This window comes from Micromys minutus (genome assembly GCF_963924665.1).
Source record: "Micromys minutus genome assembly, chromosome: 2".
In the NCBI taxonomy this organism is placed as follows: Eukaryota; Metazoa; Chordata; class Mammalia; order Rodentia; family Muridae; genus Micromys; species Micromys minutus.
In genome coordinates, this window is record NC_137971.1 from 58,921,590 (window position 1) to 58,932,178 (window position 10,589).

The 10,589-nt window shown below is 40.5% G+C and overlaps 1 protein-coding gene across 1 annotated transcript; it reads right to left on the minus strand.

Moving 5' to 3' along the window:
• Positions 1-9,117: 9,117 nt before the first annotated feature.
• Positions 9,118-10,056, minus strand: LOC308416772 (olfactory receptor 13A1-like; the record flags this gene model as incomplete). The annotated part of the gene is made up of 1 exon (XM_080911841.1): positions 9,118-10,056. One exon carries the CDS (start codon positions 10,054-10,056, stop codon positions 9,118-9,120), a length of 939 nt encoding a protein of 312 aa, XP_080767967.1.
• Between the last annotated feature and the right edge of the window lie 533 nt (positions 10,057-10,589).

Genomic DNA, 10,589 nt, shown 5'->3' on the forward strand with positions numbered 1-10,589 from the left:
TGACTTTGAGCTTGAAGAAGAACACTAGAATCAGCAAGCAAGGAGCTAAAAAGATCACTCAAGCCTTCTTTTCTGTACTTTGTTGCTCTGGAGGACACAGGCTAAGTTATAGCCTGGTTTAGATGTCCAAAGTTTGTACACAGAATTCATTCCATCTACAAGGTAATTTATACTCTTCTAATGTTTTAGTAGGCTTTGACCGTTTTTACTTCATGCATAGAAGTGTGCTTATAATATCAGTACTGTTAAATGTTAAGATATTTCTATGATTGAATCAAATGTAGTTAACTATTGAGTGAAGTTCTTTTAATGACCTATTTAAAATTTCCCGATCCTCAATGACCACAACCAAATGCTTAAAGAGTTAAGGAAACATGATACCCCCTCACTCCTGCCCTGCCCCTCCCCCCAGCTGCTCTGGGAATTTTCTGGTCTGATTTGACTGTTTTCATCTTTCTTATTCTTATCTTACAGTTTACTCTGGTCCTTTTATCACTTAACATTTAAAGGAAGGAAACTCTCATAAAGAACCTGAGTCAGGGCTGGGTGTGGGAGCCTAGGATCACTATGAAAATGTCTCTGATCCCAAGATCCAAAGATGTCAGATTAGAGTCAGACACTAGCATAGCGACCTCTTCCCCGACCCGATGCCATTGCAAAGATTCTCAAAGTCATAACTCTAATTTGTACCTCAACATTCCTGCCCGATAGTTCTGTGTGACATGTCCGTTCTTCACAGGTTATTGTTATCCAACATTGCATGTTGTATGTAATTCTAACCTGACATGAGCTCTGTTTTACTGTAAGAGGCGCTCAGAAATAAAGATGGGTTCATGTTGGTGTGAGCACTTTGAGCATTTGACCCATCTTGGTGTCTGTCTATATGTTATAGAGCCATGCAGCTAATACAGAAATAATGGCAACAAACAACAAAACAACAACACAACAACAAAATACATGGTTAAAAGATGAGGTAAAAGTAACTGGAGAAACAGGACCATGCCAATGAACTATGACTGTGATAATTAATATATTCATAGCTATTTTGATTAGAGTGATCTTCAAAAATATTGATGAGAGACCATTTATGAATATCTGTGAGTGTTTTCCAAAAAGGATTCACTGAGCATCTGTACCCTATCTACAATGTGGTTAGTATCTTGGCATGCACTGTAAACAGGCAAGAATGGAATGAGGTTGAAAGGAAAAATCAGATTAAATTTCTCTACTCGCTGTCTGCTGGAATGATGAACTAAATTAATGACGTCCTAGGAACCAATGAAAATGAATTCACAATATACCAAAATTATGGGAAACAATGAAAGCAATGCTAAGAGGAACATACATGGCACTATATAGCTAAATAAAAAGTTAGAGAGATCTAGCAAATTAACAACAGAACCAAAAGCTCTAGAATATTGCAAGACTAGATACATCCTTTCACACTGAAACTAGACAAGTCTGTTGTGGTAAATATTAAATGAATGGCTTAACCTTTTATCGCCCCCCCCCCACAACTCCCGCAGCCTCACTTTGAGCAAGCACACACATTCCGTCTCCACACCACTTGGCACTCCAGGCTCCTCTAAGAACTCAGGTCCAGTTCACTTCACCACCCCTTTGCTTCTGTCCCAGGTGGATACGACTGCCCTGGCGTGTTCCATTTCTCCACTTCCCGGCACAAACATGACTCCAAAACCTGGAAAATTTTCAAGCAGGTTAATATATTAAATTCTCAATCCACAAACCCCTCTACACAATAAGATTACATTCAATGGACAAAGATACAAAGTGCCCTTCTATATGAGATAAAAAAAAACCTATAGAATCCCTTAAAAATATTCATATCTACCTATTGCCAATTAAGTCAAGATGGATCTAGATCCTCTTTGTCCATCTCCATCTTAATTCCTTCCCTGAATCCCCTTTCTGTCTCCTGCCTCTACTTCTGCTCCTAGACCTTTCCCCGCCTATCTCTCTTCTGTGCAATCATTTATTGCTTTAGCACAAATTGACATAAGGCAACTCAGTTAGGTGAACAGCATTCAAAGTCAGATAACAGATTTAGGGACAACCCTTGCTTCAGTTGTTGGGAAACCCCTGCAAGAAGACTGAACTTCACATCTGCTACATATGTGTGGGGAGAGAGAGCTTGTGGGGGGGTCATGTATGCTCTTTGGTTGGTGGATCAGTCTCTGGGAACTACCAAGGGTCCAGGCCATTTGACTCTGTTGGTCTTCCTATCCCCTCTGGGTCCCTCAATTTTTCCCCCAGCTCTTCCACAGCACTCCTCGAGCTCTGTCCAGTGTTTGCTGGGCCTCTACATATATTTCAATGAGCTGTGGGTGGACCCTCTCAGAGGACAGGTATACTAAGCTCTTGTCTGTAAGCATAACAGAGTATCGTTAGTATCAGGGATTGGTTCTTGCTCATGGGATGTGTCTCAACATGGGCTGACCATTGGTTGACCATTCCCTCAATCCGGACTTTATCTTTAATTCTGCACTTCTTGTAGTCAGGAGAATTTTGGGTCAAAGATTTTATGGGTGGGTTGGTGTCATTATCCCTATCTTTGGGGTTCTGCCTGGCTACAGGATGTTGCCACTCAAGGTTCCATATCCCCAACTACTAGGAGTCTTAGTGAGAGTCACCCCCATAGACTCCTAGGAGCCTTGCACATTCCAGGTCTCTGGCATGTCCTAGAGATGCCCCCCATTGCTGCCAGCTGCCAATTTCCAGTCACTCTCCTGGCCCTCTCTCTAAGTCTCTCCCCACACCTGATTCTGATAATTTTTTCCCTGTTTCACTGCTAGCCTGCCCTCTCCCTCTGTATGCCTCTAATGACTATTTTATTTCCCCTTCTGAGTGAGATTTAAATATCCTTGCTTGGGCCATTCTGGCTATTTAGCTTGTTTAGGTCTGTGGATTTTCGTGTGGGTATCATGTATTTTATGGAAAATAACCACTTATGAGTATGTCCTTTGGGGTCTGGATTACCTCACTCAGGACAATTTTTTCTAATTTTACCAATTTACCTGCAAATTGCATGATATCCATGTTTTTGATTGCTGAATAGTACTCCAGCATGTAAATGAACCACATTCTCTGTATCTATTCTTTGATTGAGGGGCATCTGGCTACTGCTCTCAGTTTCTGGCTCTTATGAATAAAGTTGCTATGAATATACTGAAGCCTGTATTCTTGTGGTATTGTGGAGTGTCTTTTGGATACATGCCCAAAGGTGGTAAAGCTGGGTTTTGAGATGGAACTATTTCCATTTTTCTGAAAAAGTGCTAGATTGATTTCCAAAGTGTTTGTACAGGTTTGCACTCTCACCAGCAATGACTGAGTGTTCCTCTTGCTCCATGGCCTTGCTAGCATGTGCTGTCACCTGAGTTTTTTTATCTTAGTCATTCTGATTGGTGTAAGATAAAATCTCAGGGTCATTTTGATACTCATTTTCCTGATGACTAAAGACATTGAACACACAGTCATTCAAAATTACTCTGTTGATAATTCTATGTTTAGTTCTGTACCCAATTTTTTGATTAGGTTATTTGGTTTGTTGGTGTCTAATTCCTTAAGTTTCTTATATATTTTGCATATTAGTCCTCTACTAAATGTGGGTTGGTGAAGCTTTTCCCATTCTGCAGGCTACCAATTTGTCTGATCGATGGTGTCCTTTGCTATACAGAAGCTTTTCAGTTTCATAAGGTCTCATTTATTAATTGTTGAAGTTAGTGCCTGAGCCATTGGTATTCTGTTCATGAAGTTGTCTCCTGGTTTTTTCCCCAGTCTTTTTGTCAATACTACATAGGAATTTTGCTGATTTTTGCATGTTAGTTTTGTGAATTAACTTCTCTGAAAGTGTTTATCAGCTGAAAGGGTTGCTCATGCAGTTATTTTATTACTTTCATTTTTTTACAGTCCATTTGTTGTGCCCCTCCTGGTTCACCCTCCCACAGTTTCACATCCCATGTCTCCGAGAGCATGTCTTCCACTCCAGGCCTCCCCACTCTCTGGGCCTCAGGCAGTTTTAAGGATATTTTTGGCAAATAGTTATATCATCTGCAAATAAGGATACGTTGACTTACTCCTTCCCTATTTGTATCTTCTTGGTCTCCTTTAGTTGTCTTATTGCTCTAGGTAAACCTTCAAGTACCACAGAATAGCTCTGGAGAGACTCCTCCATAAGAAGAAACGTGCTTTCATTGTTCTTCATCTACTGCAAACACTTTTGAGTTTCTCTCCATTTAGTGTGACGTTGGATGTGAGCTTACTGAAAATCACCTTACATTATTGAATTTTGTTCCTTTTATCTTTTGTGTCCTTAGGACTCTTATTATAAAAAGGGTTTGAATTTTGTCAAAGGCATTTATTGCCTCTAAATAGTAATTTTTGTCTTTCAGTCTGTTTCTGTGGTAGATTACATTTATGTTTCTTTATGAAGAAGAAAGATGGATCCTGTTTTCAAATATGATCTGTCAGCCTGTGTCTTTTTATTGTGTAATGAAGACTATTGATTGACGGTGAGAGTTATCAGTGAGCAGTGGTTTCAATTCTGCTTATCTTTCTGGCATGAGTTTCCCCACCTCTTTTGATTTGTTAGTGTGGGATCATTTATCCTTTGTGTTTTCTCAAGTGTGTCTAATCTGTTCATGTTGAAGTTTTCCTTCTAATGGCATCCTCAATGGGTATTGTAGATAGATACTGCTTGAATTTAGGGACATTGCTTTACCATGTTGGATGTTGTAGATAATATTAACATGTCATAAAGGAATATCCCACTATTATGGAATCTAATACTGAAGGGAAAAAGGCCACCCATTCAATTCAGATTATAAATCAGCCAAGTTTATTAAAAATCATATCAGAGTCACAGTCTTTAACTAAAACCAGAGACTTGCAGTCTGAAGTTAGGTGAAGGAAAGGCTTTTAAAGGTTAAAAACCACAAGAAGTCATTGAATATCTGCACGAGCATGTGACAGAAGCCAAAGAGCTGTCCAGTTTGACCAAGATTAAGCAGTCAAGGAGACCTTAAAATAGTCCCTGAACATCTGCATAAGCAGTTACAGAAGCCAAAATTGTCAAGTAAGCCATGATAACAAGCAGATGGTCACAACTGTAGATTTCTGAGCAGGAATTAAGGAGTCAGAGATACTGGGACTTATCTCCCAGGAACTCGAGTCAGAGACAAACGGCTATTAGGTGCTAGAATGGATGCCTAGCACAAAATGGAGTTCCTTTAGCCATCATACCACCGTGATGAAAATTCCCAAATGATTTCTGAGATGTGTGCATGTAAATGTACTTGGGACTATTTATATGCTCAGTGTTGGGTGGTTATCAGTGGCTCTATAGGTTACAGTCATGAGACTAATAACAGAAGAAGTGACACAAAACATGACCTAATAAAGCAGTGTCAAAGGAACCACAGGTGAAAGGACCCAGGTAAATGACTCATGGATGTTACTCTTTATTGTCACCATAACAGAATTAAAAATCACCTAAGAGATCAGAGAGAAACTTCTTCCTGTGAATGTCAAAGTGTTTCTAGAAAGAAGTCACTGAAACCAGTGATCTACTCTATGAAGGCAGCACCACCCCACGGGCTGGAAGCTAGAAAGCAGCTAGTCAAAGACTGGATAAAGGGAAAAGGACAAAGTCAGTTGAGCACAGATGTCTTAGTCTTCTGTGTGTTCTGGGCTGCTATAGTGGGAGAAAGGTTTCCAACATATACCCCTGTCCTGAGGCCTTGCCTCATTATAGGCTAAAACAAATTAGTCAAGTGGCTATGAACAGAAGCTTCTGAAACCATGAGAAAGAGAAAATGTTTTGAAAAGATATTTTGGCCCTACTAATCAATACAACATACCTGATTTAATTAACAAGTTCTGGTGTGGTACAACATTTAAGAAGAACAAGGAAGTAAATTGATGAAGAATGGGTTTAGTTTGAAAAAGGTACAGATTTTATTTTTGGCAGCACTTGCTAGAGAGTGTGCCTTTTCACCATGTGGTTTCTTTTTACCAATATCTTAGCAGAGGCTGGAGATATACTTCCCCTTCCTCCTTATGTCTTTCCTACTTTATTTCTGTTCTCAGAGACTTTTAAGAATCTAGCCTGAAATAAGAGGTCAATGCAAAATGGACCCAACTGTGTATGTGTGTGTGATTGTTTTTTGTTGTTGTTTTGATATATCTTTTTGGTCTTTATTGGTTTGGGTTCCTTGTAGTTTTTGTACTTTGAGAGAGAGAAACAGGAAGAGAGACATAGAGACAGAGACACAGAGAGACAGAGACACAGATTGGGAGGATAGGTCAGTAGGTAGGTAGACTCTGGGAGGAGTTGTGGGGAAGTAGAAAGAATATGATGTATGCCTATAATATACCCTAGCCGTTTTTTCTATTTTCTCTTTCTTGATGATTTTTATGTATAATGTGAAGTGTGACTTACACTTTGTCCTTGACAAGTAGCCATTTGCCAGGAACCATCTCGGAGTGTGGTTCTGTGTTTCTGCCTCACCACTAGAGTGTCAGGACACTACTTGGGAGGTGAAGCCCAGCCTAAGATAGGAGCTCCAGCCCATGTTTTTTTTTTTTTTTTTTTTTTTTTGTGTGTGTGTGTGTGTGTGTGTGTGTGTGTGTGAAATGGCAGGGGCTAGCACAGAGGCAGAGGATGTAGTTCTCAAACTCCTGAGCATCCAGACACCCCTAGGAACCTCAAAGGGTTTGCATGGGCAGGCCTGAGATGAACCCAGACAGTGGAAACCACTGAATCCAGCTTAGCTCATGGTGAGTGCCATGGGCGCAGAGAGGTCTTCTGCTGAAGACTTAGGCATGGCTTTATAAGATAAAGGCTCTTCCTCCTTCCATCCCCTTCCCCAGTGGTCCTTAATAAAGGAAACAATCCTTGTTTGTCCAAACTGTTTATTCATGTCAGGAAGAGGATGCATACAACTTACTTAGGGTGTACCAGAGATTAATACGTTTTGCAGGAAGGATTGTCTGGGAAGGGAGGCTTACTGGATAAGCATCAGGGCCCATCTAGACAACTCATTAGCATGGAGAACTCTGGGTTTCTATGAGATATGACCAGTTATCGTGGTCCTCTTAGTGGGGTGCTGTGGTCACGTGCTCCAGGACAAGAACCTGGTCGGGAGTAGATTCAATGCCTACTGTTCTCAATTGTGAGAATTGCCAGGGTTCCTTAATCTGCTCAAATTTACCAGTTTTTCTGTCTGGTGACACAGTTCCACATACTCCACATAGGAGAAGTTAAAAACTAGCAGGTGATCTTCCTGAAATGGTTTCACCATGGATTCCAAAGTTATGACAGATTCACTTTTATAGGCAAGGCAGAGGAGATTACATTTGAGGAAAGATTCCTGCTACTGATGCGCTTTTCCTGTTATTATTTAAATTTATATAACAATCACTAGGTGTTATCTCAGATTTTTGAGCAGATTTTCTGCAGAGCAATGAGATGTACTGTCTTGTAGTGATGCTATATAGACAGCTAGATGATTTCTTAATTTTTAATGATGATCTTATAAGAATTCTTAAAATTATATTAGTAACAACTAAGATTTTTTACAACAGTACTGCTGTGAAATTTTTGATATCAAACCTGCAGTGAGAACTCTACCAGTCTTCATGTGTCATGAGATACTTGCTCTGAGATAGAATGCAGGCATTTACGACTTAGAGCACATTCCAAGAGGTTGTAAAGCAGTTAACTAAAGGTCATAAAAAGGGAACTAATGGTTTACTATCAATGCAAGAACAGAAGATAAAAAATTCACCAGGTTTATCTATACAGAACTTCAACAATAATTTGGTCACAAAAAATTAACTTTCAATGAACCTGTTGAGCTTGTGATCGCTAATAAGTGTTTAGGCAGAGAATTGCTCTTAGTGGATATGAATGTAAATATTCTCTACTGTAAACTTCTCATTCCACTTATGATTTGGACTTATGCATAAGCTTGCAGTAAACTTATTACCATGTGATCATGTTTTCTAAAAGATATACAAATGCTGAGAAAGAAAGGGAGGAACCAGAACTTTTTGGGGAGATTCTCTCTTAGAAAGAATTTTTTGAAAACTTTTCAGATATATAACTTAGAAATAAAGTGTTCCTCTTTCTTCCTTGGGACTTCAACTAGCAGGCTGGGAGTTAGAGCCAAGCAGTTCCTGTGGAGACAGCACAAAGACTACTTTATTAAATACACCCCACCCCACTGCTCCTGCTGCCATTAAGTTACAGGTGTTAGTAACCTAAGCAGGCAGTTTTTTACCTTCAGAATGAGCAAGAAAGTTTTTATGACTTATTAGAAGTTATTAGCAAGCATTCAGTATAGTCATAGAGTTAGAACAGCTGGAGACAAAAGTTTTTAAAGGCACACCTGTGTCCCACTGTCCCACTTCCACCCCTTCCAGGCCATGCGAGCTCCCAGTGGACGTTCATTTAGTTTTTCCAAAGCTATTTGTTGAAAATATTTAACCTTTCCGATATTTGATTATCATCATTTTCTTAAGTGAGTTGGGCTCACATATGTGAGTTCCTCTTTGAAATATAAACTCTGTTCCATAGATGACCTCTTTCTCCCTGCCACCTTTGACTTTCACAGCTTCGTAGGAAGCTATGAAATGGAGAACCTAAGTCACTCAACTTTAGACTTCTTAAGATTCTGTGCCCATTCCACCCCACAAGTGTCTTTATGACGTATATATATCTTCATTACCATAGTTCTAGAATAAAGCCTTGTTGTTTTCACGGTGGCACTGGTTAAAACCACTTTGTTTTACATGAATCACCATTGTCACCCATTGAAAAATCTTCTAGTGCAGGTGTGTAGAATCTCCATTTAGATAAACTTTACTCTTGAAATGGTTTGTACTTGTCAGAAAAAAAAAAATCTTTGTATGTTTTTGTATATTTTATGTCTGAAGAATTTAGATGTTTTGGGGGTTGCAGTAGTAAAATTGTCCGGTCCTTGAAACACAGAAAGGTTTTCTAAAGTAGCAATAGGTACAACCCCCTCCATGTGGCTGCTCTCAGGAAAGCATGTTTAGGAATAGCCCAGGCTATAATAACAGCAGGTACGTCTTCACTTAATGAGAAAAAGATGGCAACCATCTGCCCAGGGCGAGCTTGACATCCTTGTTCCTCAGTGTGTAGATGAGGGGGTTGAGGGTTGGGCTGAGGATTGAGTACAGCACTGAGGAAACTTTGCTTCTTTCTGGGCTGTAGCTGGAAGCAGGGCTGATATAGGCACAGAACACAGATGAATAGTACACAGAGACCACGATGAGGTGGGATGAGCAGGTAGAAAAGGCCTTCCTCTTGCCCTCAGCAGAACGCATGCGCAGGATGCTGGCAATGATGTAGCCATAGGATAACAGGGTTAGAACAAAATTGATGCCTCCATAAAAGGCATCTGCCACAAGAGTCATAATGCTGTTCACATATGTGGGGCTACAGGAGAGCAGGAGGAGTGGGGGGATCTCACAGAAGAAGTGGGTGATGACGTTGGGACCACAGAAAGACAACCTTGTCATCAGACCTGTGTTGATAGATGAATTCAGTGCACAGATGGACCACACACTCATGGCCAGAGCTACACACAGCTGTGGACTCATCCTAGAGCTGTAGTGCAGGGGACAGCAGATGGCCACATAACGGTCATAGGCCATGACTGTGAGCAGCAGCAGCTCAGAAGATGCTGACCACACAAGAAAGAAGAGCTGGGCCATGCATCCTCTGAAGGAGATGGTGTTTTCCTCAGATACTAGACCAACCAGGGCCTTGGGAATCACAGAGGAGGTACACACAATATCCATGGTGGCCAGGTTGCACAGGAAAAAGTACATGGGGCTGTGGAGCCCAGTACTGGAGGTGACCAAAGCAATGATCACAATGTTTCCCATTAGAGCCATTGTGTAGAGGGACAGGAAACAGCCTATGAGGAACAATCTTAGACTAGGGTGTTCTGAGAACCCTTGCAGCACAAACTCTGTCACTATTGTCTGGTTGGGACTCAACATCCTCATGGAAATTATTGGGTCCACTGGTGTGTATGCCAGCTTCTGAGAAAATATCAGTTCACCATGTCAATGTCTGGTTTCCAAACACTATCTTCTCTATCTTCTGTTGACAGAAAGAGAAGAAGTGAATGTATTTTCTTCATAGAATCTCATTTTTCTTATTATTTGTATTACACATCTGAAAACACATATGTTTTACTTAATTTTGGTTGCCCACTTAGCAACTATCACCTTGTAGATTTGAATCAGGAGAAACATCTCCTCATCATCTTCTCGGACATGTGGAAGAGGTACAGCATCCCTCCCTCAGGACCTGCTTCTGCTTTGCTTCTTTATTACCTGAAAATACTGCTCTGTTGACAGTGCTGGAATCAGAGCTGCACCCCTCCCCAATTACATTGGGTATTTTCCATTTCATGGTAAGTTTTGAGTGGACACACACTCTTGTGCCTATCTTCCTCCCTTGACCACTGGCTTCTCAATCACTTTTTCCTCTCCTATTTGGAGTAGGGTGTCTTCCATCCATTTCACCCTAATAA